At 41.5% G+C, this 20,174-nt stretch overlaps 1 protein-coding gene across 1 annotated transcript; it reads left to right on the forward strand.

Moving 5' to 3' along the window:
• The first annotated feature begins 1,346 nt into the window (after nt 1-1,346).
• On the forward strand, nt 1,347-19,364 carry LOC124126821 (T-complex protein 1 subunit beta-like). Its single transcript, XM_046490350.2, has 15 exons — nt 1,347-1,503; nt 4,291-4,359; nt 5,527-5,695; nt 6,676-6,752; nt 7,870-7,982; nt 8,750-8,876; nt 10,699-10,774; nt 11,293-11,393; nt 11,831-11,958; nt 14,251-14,354; nt 14,948-15,055; nt 15,485-15,625; nt 16,524-16,627; nt 17,655-17,754; nt 18,860-19,364. The coding sequence occupies exons 1-15, from the start codon at nt 1,501-1,503 to the stop codon at nt 19,030-19,032; spliced, it is 1,593 nt and encodes a 530-aa protein (XP_046346306.1). The 5' UTR covers nt 1,347-1,500; the 3' UTR covers nt 19,033-19,364.
• The last annotated feature ends 810 nt before the right edge of the window (nt 19,365-20,174 follow it).

Below are 20,174 nucleotides of genomic sequence, written 5' to 3' on the forward strand. Positions count from 1 at the left end.
ATCCATGTTTGCCCCTATTATATTTATAAGTTCAGCACCATACCCTTGTCGTGGGTACACGTGTAAGACCTGCGTCACTTATTCCTTTCCCCTCACATCAATCTAATATGTCGTGTGAAATAACGGAAATACTGCTCCATTCTCTCATGCATAACACAATACAAAATCAAGGTTTTAAGGTGTGTGTTTATATTTTACTACCGCTTCAATGGAATTAATCCGCTACATGAAATATGACGACAGGTCAAATGACATCATCGTGGACTGTAAAGGGTGGAATCTGGATCAGCCAAACCAGTGGATGAGTGTATGGACAACCATCCATGTCGTTTAGGTGGAAATCAGGACCAACAAATATTCATTTTCGTGAGGGACCTATTCTAGCTACCTAAGGATAATCGTGATTTGTTTTGGGGGCACGGGTGGCCCAGTCGTCTTAGGCGCCGCGATTCGCTGTGCAGAGTTGCGTCCCTTGGGCACGCCAGAAACCTATGATTGTGGGTTCAAATCCCGGTTCGCCCCGATTATGTTTCTAGGTATGTCAGCACCATACCCGTGCTCGTGGGTTTCACCGAAGTGGTAATTTTTAAACGTCTGAGACCTGCATCACTTCGGGCTTTCCTCCCTCATTAAGCTGACACGCCGTGATATAACTGGAATACTGTTAAAAGCGGCGTTAAACACACCTCACTCACTCACTCACTCACTCGTGAGTTTTTATTGTGTAATAAACGGAATTAATTTATTTATTAAACATATATAAAATAAGACTTGTGGTCATGAAAAGGGAGTCACGGTCAGCACCTTCATTAACAAGACATTCAACCTAACGCCAATACATCCTTTAGACCGCAACAATTTGATTATTTGTACTTCGAAATCGCAGGTTAGATATTGTGAAAAATAATAATTAATAGCTGCTTTTTACAAACAACTGAGTACTATAATGTCTCAAGTCTCAGCATGGGTTCTTCATTGACAAACATTACCTGGGTCATTGTGTATTATACCACAGGACCATGTAACTAATTATAACAATAAAATAAAAAAGTCGCAAAAAAATCATAGACGAGGTCACGTTTTCACAATATGTTTGGTCGGTAGCTTCAGTAGCTTTAATGGTATATTCATTTCCATAAAGGAGACTTTTTAAATAATAACGACATAAAACAGTGACAAAAATGTACATGGGAACAAGATTTAATTCCTGTTATAACTCATGGTGACTTATTTGTGCGAGTCATTAGTATGCATTTGTCGTTTGTTTCCTGTTCCATACTTTTGAAGAACCCAACGAGAATACATCGCAACTAGATTTTCTCTTCAAATGCGAGTCCGCATGAGCGTAGTTTTCCTATAGTTATTTGACAACACGAACCCAGTGTGAAGAAAAACGAGACCAAACGAGACTTAGAAACCGCATGTTTTAGCCTGAGCAAGACGAACATTCTGGAAGAATTAGTGACCATTTCTTGTGAATCGTAGTCTCCAGGTTTCAACATGGTATGTGATATCTATTTTCGATACCTCAATTCGGTTGATATTTATGTTTAGCAAATATTTGTCATTCAATGTAGTCAAGCAAGCGTTTGTTTATGAACCCACGTGCACCGGCAACATTCTGACTAGGCCTAGCCAAGTTTGTCATGAGTATTCAAGACATAAAATGTAGTGGGTCAAATGCAGATCTGATTTTATTTTATATTTAGCTTTCTAACTCATATCGCAATGATTTTGTCAAGTTCTGTCTTTATCAGATAGAAGGATGAGATCTTTTCAAAACATTCTGTTTCTAAGTAACTCTGTACTAGACCGTGTGTCGCTGTTCAGGCCGTTGTCGGCACAGACATCTACCCACAACTACAAAAGACAATTCCCTGCAGTTCCCTAATTAGGCTGCGCCGCAATTAGTAAAACATGATAAGATGTAATCTCCTGTAGACTCAATTCTTTTTTTACTTCATTGATTTTTTAGGCCTAGTGGTTTTTTCCAGCATTATTGCTATTTTGTTGTGCCCGTTTTAGATCTTGACTGGTAATCTTAAAAATATAACGATGTCAAGGAATGAAGGAATATGACAAATAAACCCCTTATTTCACTCAAGGGAGATAATATTTGTCAATTCTGCATGTCTTGTTTTACCTGTCATTGGGGAACCCGTGAAGATTCCGGGGTAGAATAGGTCTTCAGCAACCCATGCTTCAGGGTTCGCCCTGACGCAGAAAACCTGCGTATTTGATGCATAAATAATTGAAAATACGCTAAAAATATTTTCTACTGCGTCAGTGTTGACGCAATGAAACAGTCATTACAATTAGTAAATTGAAACCTTTCCGTTTGTCAGAAAGAAAATACAGTGATCCCTCGCTACAATGCTACCTTCGGGGTCCAAATAATTGATGAGCGTTATAGATGATCAGCGGTTTAACGAAGGTCGAGTCGCAGGTGGTAGACGGCCAACAAAACATTATACCGTTTTCTTGAATATAGTGCGCACCCATGTATAATGTGCACCCCCCTCTAGTGGGTTCAATATTTTGGAAAAAAAGAAATTTGAATATTGTGCGCAGAAAAAATTACACCGTACCCCTTCAGCGAAGTCCGGCAAACGAACGGGTGATGAGAAACTTCGTCAGTACAAATTCGAAATTTGAGATAAAAATCACCAGACACGTTGATTTACCGTTTATTGTATTTTTTGTTCAGCTAGGCATTGTTTTATATCCAGGGATTAAGATTACCTTGTGTATTTTCTCGTAAACTAAGCCGAACACAGCAATCAGCTGTACACACGTTTTCTTGGAATCTACCGGTCATTCGGTCAAGACACACCCAATGATATAACTTTACAGGATTTTAATGCAAGGATCGGCAAAAGTTGTATCTGAAACTATTTTTTTATCAGGAATAATATATTCCAATATCTTGTTAATTAAGATGCAGCTTTTAGTAAACATATTTAAAATAATAATAACCGCTATTGCCGGTTATTATTTTTTACATGGAACCAGTCTGACCAGTCACCGTCAAGGCTCCCATGCACGTGATTGCGTGATGGCGAGAATTACGTGTTGACATAGAATCGTCAAACTATAACAAATATGACTTTTAACGAATCAAAGTATGGCATTTATGATATATGTATCCATTCTCTGTCAACTAAAGTTCTTTTCAAGGCGTCAATAGCGGTAATCTGACCGTGGTTGCTGTTAATAACGGTGAGTTGTGCGATCTACCAATCACTTCGCATATGATGTCGCCGTAATTATTGTAAACAATATTATTATAATTGAATGAAATTTTGAATATAATTAAAATATATTGGAAACATTAGTCCAGATAAACAATGATTTTTTTATTACCAGATATTATAACAATAGGATTAAATTACGTACTTCAGTTCTGATTTGTTGACAGGTATTTCCGGTGTTACGTGATCGCGGTGATCAGCTGATAATGTTTTCTGAGATGGGGGAAACCATCGTGTAATTGGAAAACTTGAGTTTATTGAAAATGTTAGTAAATTTTGGGAGCCATGCTTTACGGTACCGTTTGAGATAACACAGTCAGCGCTATATTAAAAGGGCGCAATAACGAGGGAACACTGTAATAACATTATTAAAACCTGCTGATAATTTATTTTTGTGACTGCTGATCAGTGCTGATGTCGACATTGTTTTCTCTTTGCTCTTGGATTCCCTCAAGCTAAAAATTGAACATAGTCCATCTGCCAATCATGATCGTCTGTCATTACGTTCCTAGAGGGATCTACCCAATTGTGGATCAGATTTGCTGCAAGCAGATGATTTATGTTTACTTCATTTTTCATCCTGATAGCGAGATTCTGAGATTAGTTAATATGACTCCCAAAAATTGATGAATGACATCTAATCTGAAAAGTTGGGGGTCATGATGACTTCCAATTTTTAATGTCTAGGGCAAACCCTGATGCTTGCCGTAAAAGGTGACTATGCTTGTCGTAAAAGGCGACTACAGGGATCGGGTGGTCAGCCTCGCTGACTTGGTTGATGCATGTCATCGATCTAGATTGCGTGGATCAATGCTCATGATATCAATCACTGGATTGTCTGGTCCAGACTCGACTATTTACAGACCGCCGTCATATAGCTGGAATATTGCTGAGTGCGGCGTTAAACAACAAACCAACCAACCAGCCTGTCATCGGGGGTCAGAGGCTTCGACCTTCAGTAGATCTCTGTAAATTTGATACAAACTGTGCAATACCCTTTTTGTCGTGTTTATCACAGAAAATATTTTTTTCGTTTTAGCTGTCCCTGAATCCTGTACAGATCCTCAGTGCTGGGGCGGAGGAAGAAAAATCAGAAACAGCCCGTCTGGTGAGTGGTCCTTGTTTTCAACGATGATCATTCAGATTCATTTTGTTTGTTTATATTGTTGCTGTTGCTTTACTACTCCTGACCATACACTGTTTGGTAGTATCAGTACTACTTGTTGGATTGTATCTAATCACAACTGGTTTAATTTTAAAAAAACTCTCTCTTGTACACAGTATTAAACACTGATGTGTGTGTAAAACTAACAATGAAATGAAACATGTCCAAGAACATTACTTTACTAACATTTTAAAATATGGTATACATCTATGGACATTATTAGCAATGTACCATTGATGTATGGCTGTTCATGTATGGTGTAGGATACAGGGGCTGTCTACATAGAACTGGATATGGGACCATATTCTTGAGTAAAAAGATGTGTTAGAAACGATTAACAATGAGTTAACAAAAAGAAATAATTTGGATTGTCTGGTCAAGACTCGATTATTTACATGTCACAGTGATTTAGCTGGTATATATCATGTTATATTGCCGAGTGTGATGTGATACAGTAAGCTACAGTCAAGTCCCGTTAATCCGACATTGTTGGTTGCATATGATTAGGTCGGATTAACGAGTATGTCAGATAAACGAAATTAGGTAGTGTCTACGTTAGTGATCGAAAATCGGACAACTACACGGTAGATAATGATTCAAACACGTAATAAAAAAGGAAAAAGGAAATATTCATATTGTTATGTTACGTTGTTCGCGGAATATATTTTCTAATCATGCAATCTCTAAAGTTTAACACAATACTACTGTTACGAACTGTGTGACTGATTCAAAATAAGTTTTAAATCATAGTCTAAAGTGGAAGTCGAAACTAGTGCTGCAATGCTTAAGAAAGCTGCTTTCTTAGTGGCTAATGTTGACTTCCTGTTAGTAATTTCATTGGTCGGTTAAAGTTCGTGAAAGGTCGTTCTGACATGACCTGTTATGGGATGTCCTCAGCGGTAGCGTGAGCTTGTATCCGATTTAATGAGATTGAGGTAATCTAGGCATGTGATTAATCCTGTTTTGTTTATTTAAAGCTTATCAAATCATTTGTTTGTCATGTTTGAACTATACACATGTTAACATGGTTAGAGAGCATTGAAATGATTATTAAAAAAATTGAAACTTCATTGGACATAACCATGCTGAATTAAGTTTCTTTGTTTACAGTCTTCATTTGTTGGGGCCATCGCTATTGGTGACCTGGTGAAGAGCACCCTTGGTCCCAAGGGTATGGACAAGATCTTGCAGGGCTCCAATTCAGTAGAAGTCACAAATGATGGGGCGACCATCCTCAGAGCTATTGGTGTCGACAACCCAGCAGCCAAGGTTCTTGTAGGTCAGTGGATGTCTTGCGTACTGCCCCAGGGGAAAACAACACATTTCTGATTGCTCTAAATCTAATTGTGAAACCTTCTTCAACGACCCATGCTTGCCATAAAAGAAAACTATGCTTGTCGTAAGAGGTGACTTCCACTTTAGACTATGATTTAAAAATTATTTTGATTCGCACAGTCCGTAACAGTAGTATTGTGTTAAACTTTAGAGATTGCATGATTAGAAAATATATTCCGCTCACAACGTAACATAACAATATAAATATTTCCTTTTTCCTTTTTTATTACGTGTTTGAATCGTTATCTACCGTGTAGTTGTCTGATTTTCGATCACTAACGTAGACACTACCTAATTTCGGGATTGGGTTGTAAGACTTGCTGACTTGGCAGATGCATGTCATTGCATCCTAATTCTGTTTGATCAATGTTCATGATGTCAATCACTGGATTGTCTGTCCTAGACTCGTCATTTACAGATCGTCAGCATATAGCTGGGATAATGATGAGTGCAGCCTTAAACAGCATACAAAAAACAAATCTAATTGGGAAATTGTTTATAAACAATCCATTGCTGGGATTCCGGACTCGGCAACAATTACCCCATGCTTGTTGTTTGTGAAAATGTTGAAGCTATCTAAAATGGGTATTGGTTGATTGGTTACATGTTGTGAGTTAATGCTTTTGTGTCGGAGTGGTCAGGTAGCCTAGTGGTTAAAGCGTTAGCTCGTCACGCCGGAGACCCAGGTTCGATTCCCGACATGGGTACAATGTGTGAAGCCCATTTCTGGTGTCCCCCGCCATGATATTGCTCGAATATTGCTTAAAGCAGTGTAAAACCTTACTCACTCACTTTTTCTTTTGTAATGCTGTATTGTTTTAGTGGTGTAAAACCGTAAATTCTCTTAGCCACTCAGATGTTTATACATTGGTAATTTATGTTACGTCTGTGTTCACCTGTGAAAGACACGTGTTTTGGTTTCAGATATTTCCAAGGTTCAGGATGATGAGGTTGGAGATGGAACCACTTCGGTTGTAGTGCTGGCGTGTGAACTGCTCAGGGTATGCCCTCCTTTAGGCTAAAAAAAAAAGTCTTGGTTCTAAAGCACCGCCTGCATCATCATAAAGTTTTGTTTTTATTTCCATTTTCAAAGCAAAAAAACCGATCCTAATACTTAACAATATAGCACTCAGATACTTCCCTTTACATGCATACTGCTTTACTGCGCATCTCGTGTTATGGCCATGACAGCAATAGGAGTTTGTAGGCTTGATCATGTAGGGAGGCCTTTTCCCAGGTTGATTTTACACAACTGTTTATTTGGTTAGATATTAGTTTGAACAAGCAAACACAAAAACACACCGCCTGCCAACACATAGACTGATAGATTAAAATACCATGATGGAAAACAGTATTCGATATTAAGCATGGATATTAAGGGGTCCTTGTCATTACCTTAACAGTAAGACCGCCTCCGTGGTCTAGTGGTAGAGCGTCCGCCCGAAGAGCGGAAGGTCCGGGGTTTGATCCCCGGCCGCGTCATACCAAAAGACGTTAAAAGATGGTACTTGTTGTTACCCTGTCTGGCGCTTGGCATTAAGGGGCTAAAACAAGGACTGGTCGGCTCGGAGTCAGTATACTGTTTCTGAGTGGGGTATTCATGTTAAACTGCAGCATGGTATCTCAGTGAGATAAATCGGCATCAGTCTGGACTAGTACAAGCAGCAACACACACACACTTGTACATGCACGTCTCTATATAAGTGCAATAATCTTGGACGCAACGTTAAACCCCATTTCCACCTTAACAGTAGCATCTAAGGGGGTCCCTGAAATCAAATACTACAGGATCAAATCTCAATCACACCAGGAACCCCTTATCTACTCAAAAACCACAAGGATCTCCTGACCTCCTTTGATGATTAACACTATATCTCTGTCCAACCTTTAGTATGAATTTGTTACTGAGGAGCATGGCGGTTGGGAAACAACTTAAACATGTCCAGTTGGGATCAGGATGTTTGTGTTTTACATTTATGCCCAGTTTAACATACAATGCTTGTCTTGCACAGACTTGATAATTTACAGGCTGCTGCCTCATAGTTAGAAAAATAGCAGTGCAGTATGGAACAACAGACAGATGATATTGTGATGCCCTGTCCTATATTGTTGTTGCAGGAAGCCGAGGGATTGGTCAGTCAGAAGATCCACCCACAGACCATCATTGCTGGCTGGAGGAAGGCTGTGGACGAGGCCAGGGATGCACTCAAGAAAGTAGCCAGGGATCATGGGTAATGGACTCTTTTGACTTGTGAATGCCGATCAATGTTTGGTTTCACCATTTAGCTGTTCACAGCTCGTTCGACAGAAACACCGAAGACATATTGTTAAAGGGTGTTGATTGTGTTGAAAAGAGATTGGTTGGTATGTATGTTTCCAAATGTGGAACCCCCACATCTAGCAGCCCAGAGACAACCCGAGGATGAGTAATTACATGTCATAAATAACAGCCGGTTTGCCAAATGCTACATGTGTACATGGACACTAAGAAGTGGTTTGTTTTGTGTTCTCACTGCTGGCTTATACCAGTACTCCAGAGGCTTTCTACTGCTGCTTACATGAAGAAAATGAACAACTTTAAGCTTTTTAAAACTGTAACAAGTGTTAGCTGATGGCTTGATATGATTTGGAATGGAATATCAAGTCTTAAACAATTACGATGATGTCAAGCTGTTGTTGAAGTTGATTCTGATCAAGGAAGACATGCATTTTAAACAAATAAAACTGGAGGTCATTACGTAAAATTAAAGAGAAATTATATATCAACCAGGATCTGGTATAAGTCAGAGAAATCACTTGAATCTGTTGTTTTTGGAATCAGAATCAAAAGATTCCCAAGATTTTGCTGTTGCAAGTTAAACGTTTCCTGTGATCCCTTGGCTTCTGCACAACGCACAGTGGTGTTAGTTATGAGAATCAACTAACTATTAACAACAAAAAGAAAAGTATCTAAAAAGTAAGTTTGCAAAATTTGTCAAAGTAAGGCCTCCCATTTCAGCAAAGATCCTGCCAAGTTCCGAGCAGACCTAATGAACATTGCCAGAACCACACTGAGCTCCAAGATCCTCACACAACACAAAGACTACTTCTCCAACCTGGCAGTAGACGCTGTCCTTCGACTCAAGGTAAGCATCACAACAGTAGTTGCGGGATGTGGGGAGTGGGGAGGGGCACGGTTTGCCGTGGCGTGTACTTTCAAATAAGTAAGCAAGCAATATTGTTTTTCACTTTTAGAATTCCTTTATTGAGAGAAATATGCCACCAGCATCCTTTGATTGTCACATATTCTGGCTCTCTGATGGTACCTTGATGATTTTAAGGTGGTCTGTCTCTGTGACAGTACCCCAATGATGGTGATTGTTGTCAGGTGGTCTGTCTCTGTGACTGTACCCCAATGATGGTGATTGTTGTCAGGTGGTCCGTCTCTGTGACTGTTCCCAGATGATGGTGATTGTTGTCAGGTGGTCCGTCTCTGTGACTGTACCCCAATGATGGTGATTGTTGTCAGGTGGTCCGTCTCTGTGACTGTACCCCAATGATGGTGATTGTTGTCAGGTGGTCTGTCTCTGTGACTGTACCCCAATGATGGTGATTGTTGTCAGGTGGTCTGTCTCTGTGACTGTACCCCAATGATGGTGATTGTTGTCAAGTGGTCTGTCTCTGTGACTGTACCCCAATGATGGTGATTGTTGTCAGGTGGTCCGTCTCTGTGACTGTTCCCAGATGATGGTGATTGTTGTCAGGTGGTCCGTCTCTGTGACTGTACCCAGATGATGGTGATTGTTGTCAGGTGGTCCGTCTCTGTGACTGTACCCCAATGATGGTGATTGTTGTCAGGTGGTCCGTCTCTGTGACTGTACCCCAATGATGGTGATTGTTGTCAGGTGGTCCGTCTCTGTGACTGTACCCCAATGATGGTGATTGTTGTCAGGTGGTCCGTCTCTGTGACTGTACCCCAATGATGGTGATTGTTGTCAGGTGGTCCGTCTCTGTGACTGTACCCCAATGATGGTGATTGTTGTCAGGTGGTCAGTCTCTGTGACTGTACCCAGATGATGGTGATTGTTGTCAGGTGGTCCGTCTCTGTGACTGTACCCCAATGATGGTGATTGTTGTCAGGTGGTCCGTCTCTGTGACTGTACCCCAATGATGGTGATTGTTGTCAGGTGGTCCGTCTCTGTGACTGTACCCCAATGATGGTGATTGTTGTCAGGTGGTCCGTCTCTGTGACTGTTCCCAGATGATTGCGGTTGTTATCAAGTGGTCCTTTCTGTGACTGTATCATGATGATGGGGATTGTTGTCAGGTGGTCGGTCTCTCTGCCTGTACCCCGATGACAGGATTGTTGTCTGGTGGTCCATCTCTGACTGCACCACGATAATGGGGATTGTTGTCAGGTGGTCCATCTCTAATTGTACCCTGATGATGGTGATTGTTGTCAAGTGGTCCGTCTCTCATTGTACCCTGATGACGGTGATTGTTGTCAAGTGGTCCGTCTCTGACTGTACCCTGATGACGGTGATTGTTGTCAGGTGGTCCGTCTCTGAATGTACCCTGATGACGGTGATTGTTGTCAGGTGGTCCGTCTCTGACTGTACCCTGATGACGGTGATTGTTGTCAGGTGGTCCGTCTCTGATTGTACCCTGATGATGGTGATTGTTGTCAAGTGGTCCGTCTCTGAATGTACCCTGATGACGGTGATTGTTGTCAAGTAGTCCGTCTCTGACTGTACCCTGATGACGGTGATTGTTGCTCATGCTTTCAGTCAAAAGTTTGCCTTCAGATTGCCATGATGTTGTAGCTGGAATATTACTGACTCCAGAGTTTATTCACCAACTTACTCGTTTTTAAGCATCTGATCGTGTCTGACCTGGAAATGAAGCTTACTCTAGCAAAGGTAGCAATTGTTATCCCTGCATCGAATGTAATTCTTTGTTTGTGTACAGGGAAGTGGCAATTTGGACGCCATCCAGATTATTAAGAAGCTCGGTGGTCAACTCCAGGACTCCTACCTAGAAGAAGGTAAGTCTGTCTTAGGGCATACATACACAGTTACACATCATAATTACAGTGTACTATTCAGGATGGGAAACATAGGGAAGACCAAGATAGAAAGACGAAATGTTAAGTGTTGTGTTCAGTAACAAATAACAAAAAATACCCTGAGTGAAAGTGGAATACCTGTTATGTTCACCACACTGCTGAGTCATATCTGGTTTTCTTTGTGGTAGGGGGCGGTCGGGTAGTTTGTGGTTAAAGCGTTCCCTCGTCAAGCTGAAGACCCGGGTTCGATTCCCGACATGGGTACAATGTGTGAAGCCCATTTCTGGTGTCCCCCGCCGTGATGTTGCTGGAATATTGCTAAAAGCGGCGTAAAACCATACTCACTCACTCACTTTGTGGTAGACTCAATTTCATACAAAACACACTCCATTTTCTGTTTATAGATATTTACATGTTTATTTTCATAATTTTATTTGACAAACTTTATGTATTGAGAATTTGTTCCATGCAATTGACAGCATGAATTAAAATTACAGGATTTCTGCTTGACAAGAAAATAGGTGTAAATCAGCCAAAGAGAATTGAGAAAGCCAAGATCCTTATTGCAAACACACCTATGGATACAGACAAGATCAAGGTGAGTGTCAGTGTGTGTTGTGGGTACAAAGATACCTTGGGAAACTAGGACGCCTAGAAGTCCAGGTTGTCTTTCAGCCCCCCCGTTGTGATTCAGTGCAGGGGTAGATGCCATGAGCTCTGAATGGCTGAATGGTTTATTGAACATAACTAGATTGTCGGAAATGAGGAGTTTTTTCTGATGCTGGAACTGGGGTCAGGTCAGCTATGCACGATCAAGAGTTTCAGGGAGTGAGCTTCTCTATGAAGTACTCTCTGCGTGTGTATAGACAATAGCTGTTAATACTGGGACTTGTTTTAAGACCAATTAGTGGTTGACAAAACATGTAAGTTGTGAAAGGGTTGTCACACCAGATCACACTGATCCCTGAAATGTGCTGTACCATGTTTGTGCTGTGATTAAATCCCAACACTACTTGTAAAATTGTCTTCTTTTAGGTTTTTGGAACAAGAGTGCGTGTTGATGCTGTGTCAAAAGTAGCAGATTTGGAGATTGCAGAGAAAGAGAAGATGAAGGAAAAGGTGAACAGAATTGTCAGCTCCGGCTGCAACGTCTTCATCAACAGGTGAGGCTTAGTGGTGTACCAGTAGAGTTATCTAAGTGGTGTATCTGTAGAGTTATCTTAGTGGTGTACCTGTAGAGTTATCTTAGTGGCGTACCTGAAGTTATCTTAGTGGCGTACCTGTAGAGTTATCTTAGTGGAGTACCTGTAGAGTTATCTTAGTGGAGTACCTGAAGAGTTATCTTAGTGGTGTACCTAAAGAGTTATCTTAGTGGTGTACCTGTAGAGTTATCTTAGTGGTGTACCTGTAGAGTTATCTTAGTGGAGTATCTGTAGAGTTATCTTAGTGGTGTACCTGTAGAGTTATCTTAGTGGTGTACCTGTAGAGTTATCTTAGTGGTGTACCTGAAGAGTTATCTTAGTGGTGTACCTGAAGAGTTATCTTAGTGGTGTACCTGAAGAGTTATCTTAGTGGTGTACCTGAAGAGTTATCTTAGTGGTGTACCTGTAGAGTTATCTTAGTGGTGTACCTGTAGAGTTATCTTAGTGGTGTACCTGTATAGTTATCTAAGTGGAGTACCTGAAGAGTTATCTTAGTGGTGTACCTGTAGAGTTATCTTAGTGGTGTACCTGAAGAGTTATCTTAGTGGTGTACCTGTAGAGTTATCTTAGTGGAGTACCTGAAGAGTTATCTTAGTGGTGTACCTGTAGAGTTATCTTAGTGGTGTACCTGAAGAGTTATCTTAGTGGTGTACCTGAAGAGTTATCTTAGTGGAGTACCTGTAGAGTTATCTTAGTGGTGTACCTGAAGAGTTATCTTAGTGGTGTACCTGTAGAGTTATCTTAGTGGAGTACCTGAAGAGTTATCTTAGTGGTGTACCTGAAGAGTTATCTTAGTGGTGTACCTGAAGAGTTATCTTAGTGGTGTACCTGAAGAGTTATCTTAGTGGTGTACCTGAAGAGTTATCTTAGTGGTGTACCTGTAGAGTTATCTTAGTGATGTACCTGAAGAGTTATCTTAGTGGTGTACCTGAAGAGTTATCTTAGTGGTGTACCTGTAGAGTTATCTTAGTGGTGTACCTGTAGAGTTATCTTAGTGGTGTACCTGTATAGTTATCTTAGTGGAGTACCTGAAGAGTTATCTTAGTGGTGTACCTGTAGAGTTATCTTAGTGGTGTACCTGAAGAGTTATCTTAGTGGTGTACCTGTAGAGTTATCTTAGTGGAGTACCTGAAGAGTTATCTTAGTGGTGTACCTGTAGAGTTATCTTAGTGGAGTACCTGAAGAGTTATCTTAGTGGTGTACCTGTAGAGTTATCTTAGTGGAGTACCTGAAGAGTTATCTTAGTGGTGTACCTGTATAGTTATCTTAGTGGAGTACCTGAAGAGTTATCTTAGTGGTGTACCTGTAGAGTTATCTTAGTGGTGTACCTGAAGAGTTATCTTAGTGGTGTACCTGTAGAGTTATCTTAGTGGAGTACCTGAAGAGTTATCTTAGTGGTGTACCTGTAGAGTTATCTTAGTGGAGTACCTGAAGAGTTATCTTAGTGGTGTACCTGTAGAGTTATCTTAGTGGAGTACCTGAAGAGTTATCTTAGTGGTGTACCTGAAGAGTTATCTTAGTGGAGTACCTGTAGAGTTATCTTAGTGGTGTACCTGAAGAGTTATCTTAGTGGTGTACCTGTAGAGTTATCTTAGTGGAGTACCTGAAGAGTTATCTTAGTGGTGTACCTGAAGAGTTATCTTAGTGGTGTACCTGAAGAGTTATCTTAGTGGTGTACCTGAAGAGTTATCTTAGTGGTGTACCTGAAGAGTTATCTTAGTGGTGTACCTGTAGAGTTATCTTAGTGATGTACCTGAAGAGTTATCTTAGTGGTGTACCTGTAGAGTTATCTTAGTGGTGTACCTGAAGAGTTATCTTAGTGGTGTACCTGAAGAGTTATCTTAGTGGTGTACCTGAAGAGTTATCTTAGTGGTGTACCTGAAGAGTTATCTTAGTGGTGTACCTGAAGAGTTATCTTAGTGGTGTACCTGTAGAGTTATCTTAGTGGTGTACCTGAAGAGTTATCTTAGTGGTGTACCTGAAGAGTTATCTTAGTGGTGTACCTGAAGAGTTATCTTAGTGGTGTACCTGAAGAGTTATCTTAGTGGCATACCTGAAGAGTTATCTTAGTGGTGTACCTGTAGCTTTAGCTTAGTGTTGTATCTGAAGAATTAAGACATAGTACCTCCATAAGCGAGGTGGTATTGAGATGAATATTAGTTGTCATCCTTATTAACAAAACATAATAGGTGTTATAGAGATAGTGTTTGTCCTCTTGTATATATCTTACTGATGTTGATGTGATGTTTGCAGACAACTCATCTACAACTACCCGGAGCAGCTTTTTGCCGACGCTGGGGTGATGGCCATTGAGCATGCCGACTTCGAAGGTGTCGAGAGACTGGGTCTTGTCACAGGTTGGTAGAGCTAGATCTTCTCATCATTCATGCTGCAGGAACTTTTCAGTTTTTTACCATCAGCCCTGCTTAGTAACTGGAATTGAAAGAGTAAATACTGTCTCTCATTCAACACAAATATTTTTCAGTGTTGTTTTTGGATATTGACAATTACAATTGAGCACCAATCTTCAAGGGTCTTAAGAGGCTGACCTAGATTGTGTGAGAGGCTGTCCCAGAATCGGAGAGGCTGTCCTAGGTTCTATGAGAGACTGTGCTAGGTTCTGTGAAAGGCTGTCCTAGGTTCAGTGAGAGACTGTCCTAGATTGTGTGAGAGGCCGTCCTAGAATCTGTGAGAGGCCGTCCAAGATTCTGTGAGAGGCTGTCCTAGATTGTGTGAGAAGCTGTCCTAGATTGTGTGAGAAGCTGTCCTAAATTATGTGAGAGGCTGTCCTAGATTCTGTGAGGGGCTGTCCTAGATTATGTGAGAGGCTGTCCTAGATTCTGAGGGGCTGTCCTAGATTATGTGAGAGGCTGTCCTAGATTTTTTGAGAGGCTGTCCTAGATTATGTGAGAGTCTGTCCTAGATTCTTTTAGGCTTGCTTGTCTTCCAGGTGGTGAGATCTTCTCCACATTTGACCACCCCGATCCAGAAAAGCTTGGTAGATGTGATCTTATTGAGGAAGTCATAATTGGAGAAGACAAACTCTTGAAGTTCTCAGGTAAGTCAGCTAACAAGATGTTCTCACTCATTGTTTTATGTTTTAGAAAGTACACCAGCAGACATATTTTGCCACTTAAACACAAAATGTACCCAATTCCCATGATTCTATAATAAGACTTTATGCTTAATGTTTAGAAAGATATTTTGATTTTTGCAGATATTTATGTTAACACAGTGTGTTTGGCAATGTATGAGTTATGTTTATGCAATCCCAATAAGCCCATCCCCTGATATTGGATGGTGTATTTTTTATTACGGTCCTTATCATTTTCTGCTATATATGATGGGTGTTTGGAAAGTTGTGTTTCAAATTATAATCAGATCTTGCTGAGAAACTGTGTACTGACTTCGGATATGTGACTAACAACAGGATGTATTATTGTGGATATTGGTTCCGTGTTTAAGTTTTCTTGCTGCTGTTGTGCAGGTGTGAAGTTGGGTGAGGCTTGTTCCATCGTACTCCGTGGTGCCACACAGCAGATCCTGGCTGAGGCAGAACGCTCCCTCCACGACGCCCTCTGTGTGTTGTCGCAGACTGTCAAGGAAACGCGCACAGTGTTTGGAGGAGGTAGGTACACGGAACTAAAGGAATGCTTGTAGTTTTGTCAAATGAGTGATTCTTTTATATATGACTATCAAGAAAACATTAGGGATTCGAAATGTGTCGCTCTTCTTACATGAGTAGTTCAGTATCTAGTGGGTATGAGTGTCGTGAATACCTTCAGGGTTCTGTACCTTACAGGGGAAACAGTTGCCCGAGGCATTAGAGTTCTATGGTTGTGGGTCGGATACCCTGTTTGCACTGTTGTGATCCTAGGTTTGTCAGCATCATACCCCTAGTCTTGGGGTTGATAAACACCTCGGGGCTTCACCATTTCTGGCTTTTCCCCCACAATAAGCTAACAAACCTTGATAAGACTGAAATACGGTTGTTAATGGCGTAAAACACAAGTTGTTCACTCACTTGACCTGACGGGGGAACAATGTTAAGCCTTGACTGTGACAGGTCATTGTGCTATGTAGGGGGTAACACACTACCTGTGCTAGACTGTGCTGCTCATGGAAGTCTTACACACTAGTCTCTAGCCTGAACCTTGACAGCCAATATGTTAAGGGTAAAGTCTAATGAAAATGATGCCTGGTTACGTTAGAGCAAGTCAGTGCAAACTGGAGTAAATGTATCTTCAGCTTGGTGTAAAACAGTTCTTGTGGGTATTGGTACATAGGGGTAGCCTAGTGGTTAAAGCATTTGCTTCATGTTGAAATCTTAGGTTCGATTCCCCACGTGGGTACAATGTGTTCAGTTCATTTCTGGTGTCCCCGCTGTGATATTGCTGGAATATTGTGTACTACAAGTGGCGTAAAACCATACTCCCACGCTCAAGTGCACGTACTCCTGGGATGTTGATGAAAAGATACAGTAACTGCTGAGATGGTGTGTTATGTTCCTTCTGTTTGTGTCACAGGCAGCTCTGAGATGCTGATGGCCGATGCTGTAACCAAGCTGGCAGCAAAGACCCCCGGCAAGGAGGCAGTGGCAATGGAAGCCTTCGCCAAGGCACTCAGGATGGTAAGGAGTAATAATACCGACAATGTATTGATTCCTGTTGGGGGTACAGATGGCCTAGTCGTCTTTATTCACTGTGCAGAGTTGCCTCCCTTAGGCGCGACAGAAACCAATGATCTTAGGCTCAAATCAAGGTTCGACCAGATTATGTTTTCTAAGTTTGTCTGCATCATACCTGTGCTTGTAGATTTCACCCAAATGGTAAACGTCAAAAACCTGCATCACTTCAGGCTTTCTTCCTATGTTATAGTGGCAAACTGTTACCATGGTTATGATTGAATACTGTTAAGGCCCAAATCACTCACTTGATTCCTGTTTCTTGTTGTGAAGGAAATGAGAGGGCAAGAATTGACTGGGATCTCAGCACACTGCATACAGCTGTAGATAATAGTTGCATAACAGTCGACCCATAAAGATCTGGGGTAGAATAGGTCTTCAGCAACCCGTGAGTGCCGTAAAAGGCGACTATGCTTGTCGTAAGAGGCAACTAACTGGATCGGGTGGTCAGGCTCGCTGACTTGGTTGATGCATGTCATCGTATCCCAATTGCATAGAGCGATGCTCCTGATGTCAATCACTGGATTGTCTGGTCCAGACCCATTATATAACAGACTGCCATCATATAGCTGGAATATTGCTGAGTGCTGCGTTAAACAACAAACAACATGCTCTGTGTTTTAGTTGATTGTAGGTCATCATAACCTATGGCATGGGTTTATCTGGTCCAGACTCTTATATTAATGATTGGAATATTGCTGACAGTGCTATTACACAACAAACAAGCTCCGTTCATATTCACTTTTAGGTGCAAACTGTGATGGGTTATATAAATTAGCATCGATTTTGAAGGTTTTCACTGTGAGTTGGGGGGTCGCCTTATAGGTGTGGTCGCTCTTTAGACGGCGATATGCGGTATTGGTTCATTCCTTACTATTTCATATCATTGATCAAGGACGCTTGATGAGTGTGCCTTATACTGATTATCACTGTGATCTTCTTCACTCATGTGTTACATGTGATGTGTTTACAGCTGCCGACAACCATAGCTGATAATGCAGGTTACGACAGTGCCGACCTTATAGCCAAACTGAGGGCCGTCCACACGGAAGGGAAGCACACATACGGCCTCAGTAAGTTAGTGCAGTCTGAAAACTGCTCAAATTTGTGTCTGGTGTTTGACAAAATATCTGGAAATCGATTGTTCCAGCAAATATCGGTAATTTAAAATTAAGAATTTGTGACAGCTAGAAAGTAAACCTGAACCAAAAAACCAACTTGTATTACTTTCTATAGTGGAGTGTCTGCTTTGTGTTGTCTCCCTTGAGTGTGTAATGGAAGTAGGGCATTACTCATTACTGCTTGATAATGAAGAATATCTGAAGTTTGCCTCCTTAAATTGAAGCAATCCAGTGAGAAGTGCCTGCATAGTGTGTAGCATTCTAGTATATGGGCCATGATGTAGGTGGGAAGGGGGCTTGTGTCAATCCAGTGAGTAGTGCCTGCATAGTGTGTAGCATTCCAGTATATGGGCCACGATGTAGGTGGGAAGGGGGCGTGTGTGAATCCAGTGAGTAGTGCCTGCATAGTGTGTAGCATTCTAGTATATGGGCAATGATGTAGGTGGGAAGGGGGCGTGTGTCAATCCAGTGAGTAGTGCCTGCATAGTGTGTAGCATTCTAGTATATGGGCCACGATGTAGGTGGGAAGGGGGCGTGTGTCAATCCAGTGAGTAGCGCCTGCATAGTGTGTAGCATTCTAGTATATGGGCCATGATGTAGGTGGGAAGGGGGCGTGTGTGAATCCAGTGAGTAGTGCCTGCATAGTGTGTAGCATTCTAGTATATGGGCCATGATGTAGGTGGGAAGGGGGCGTGTGTGAATCCAGTGAGTAGTGCCTGCATAGTGTGTAGCATTCTAGTATATGGGCCATGATGTAGGTGGGAAGGGGGCGTGTGTGAATCCAGTGAGTAGTGCCTGCATAGTGTGTAGCATTCTAGTATATGGGCCATGATGTAGGTGGGAAGGGGGCGTGTGTGAATCCAGTGAGTAGTGCCTGCATAGTGTGTAGCATTCTAGTATATGGGCAATGATGTAGGTGGGAAGGGGGCGTGTCAAAATTGTACATCATTATAGACTAATGGAAAGCTCAGAATATATCTGAAGGTTATGACTTAGAAATACTGCCTCAAATAGTCACAGCTGAGATGAAAACATTTATTATAAATATTTTCTTCAGATATGGACGAAGGTAAAATTGATGACATGGAGAAGAACGGAATTACAGAGTCGTTCCAGGTGAAGCGGCAGGTGTTGTTGAGTGCTGCCGAGGCTGCCGAGATGATTCTGCGAGTAGACAACATCATCAAGGCTGCTCCCAGGAGGCGGGACCCTGACGACCGATGCCATTAACCAACATGGACACTATCATATCAGTGACATTATTTCACTGTCTCTGTCTTGTCTCATTGTTATGAGCTTCATGATGAAAGGGCTAGGAGTTGATACTGAAGACCGGCCACAGAGTTGGAATGAACACTCCAGTGCTACACCATTGTGTCAAAATTGGAACATCGATTGGAGTAAACTACACTGTGATATGCCTGTTCACCAGAGATGGACACAACTACCAGAGCCCATATTGTATGGAAAGTGCTAATTGTCTGCTTTATCATGTGCTATATAAATTATGATCTGTCATCAGTTTTCATATTCTGTGTAATAAAAAAACCACCTACAACAAACCTACTTGTCTTTTTCTCTCTCAAATGTTTTTACCATTATTCAGTGTCTAAGGCTAGTTTGGACTGCCCAGTCATCTGCTGCAGTTTACTGAAAGTCATGCTTGGATCTGCTAATCATGAGTTCAAGTCCTAGATTTGTCCACCTCCTCCGTGGACTTGTGGCGGAATGTCTGCCAGGAGAGCAGAAGGTCAGGGATTCGATCCCTGGCCATGTCATACCAAAAGATGTTAAAAGACGGTAGTTGTTGTTACCCTGCCTGGCGCTTGGTCAGCTCGGAGTCTGTGTGGTGTGTTCCATGTTACACTGCGGCATGTTATTAAATCGGCATTAGTCTGGACTAGTACAAGCAGACACGAATGTAGTATAAGGGGAATAATCTTGGAATGCAACCTCAAACTCCATTTCACCTCATCTCATCTCCCATGTTGCTACCTGTCTACAAACACTTTATGGCAGGATACATGCAGTGAATACATTAATTGTTTATGTCATTGCACTAGGCCCTTGATCATTATCATGTCATTTACTACATGTTGAAAATACCTTCATTTGTTTTAAAGATAGCACATTAAGGTAAGGGAGTTTTGTTTTCGTTACAACGATGGAGGTTTTACTCATGTACACACAGCCTGGTTGTTTCATCAAGGTAACAGGATCGGGAGGTCAGGCTCGCTGACTTGGTTGATGCATGTCATCGATCCCAGTTGCGTGGATCGATGCTCATGATGTCAATGACTTGATTGTCTGGTCAAGACTCGATTATTTACAGACCACCATCATGTAGCTGGAATATTGCTGAGTGCGGCGTT

The sequence above is a fragment of the Haliotis rufescens genome, unplaced genomic scaffold, assembly GCF_023055435.1.
Source record: "Haliotis rufescens isolate VD_foot unplaced genomic scaffold, xgHalRufe1.0.p SCAF_5, whole genome shotgun sequence".
Lineage (NCBI taxonomy): Eukaryota > Metazoa > Mollusca > Gastropoda > Lepetellida > Haliotidae > Haliotis > Haliotis rufescens.

Coding starts and splice junctions, on each gene's coding strand:
- LOC124126821 (XM_046490350.2), top strand. Junction 4,360..5,526: donor AATCAGAAACAGCCCGTCTG/GTGAGTGGTCCT, acceptor CTTTGTTTACAG/TCTTCATTTGTTGGGGCCAT. Junction 11,959..14,250: donor TGCAACGTCTTCATCAACAG/GTGAGGCTTAGT, acceptor TGATGTTTGCAG/ACAACTCATCTACAACTACC.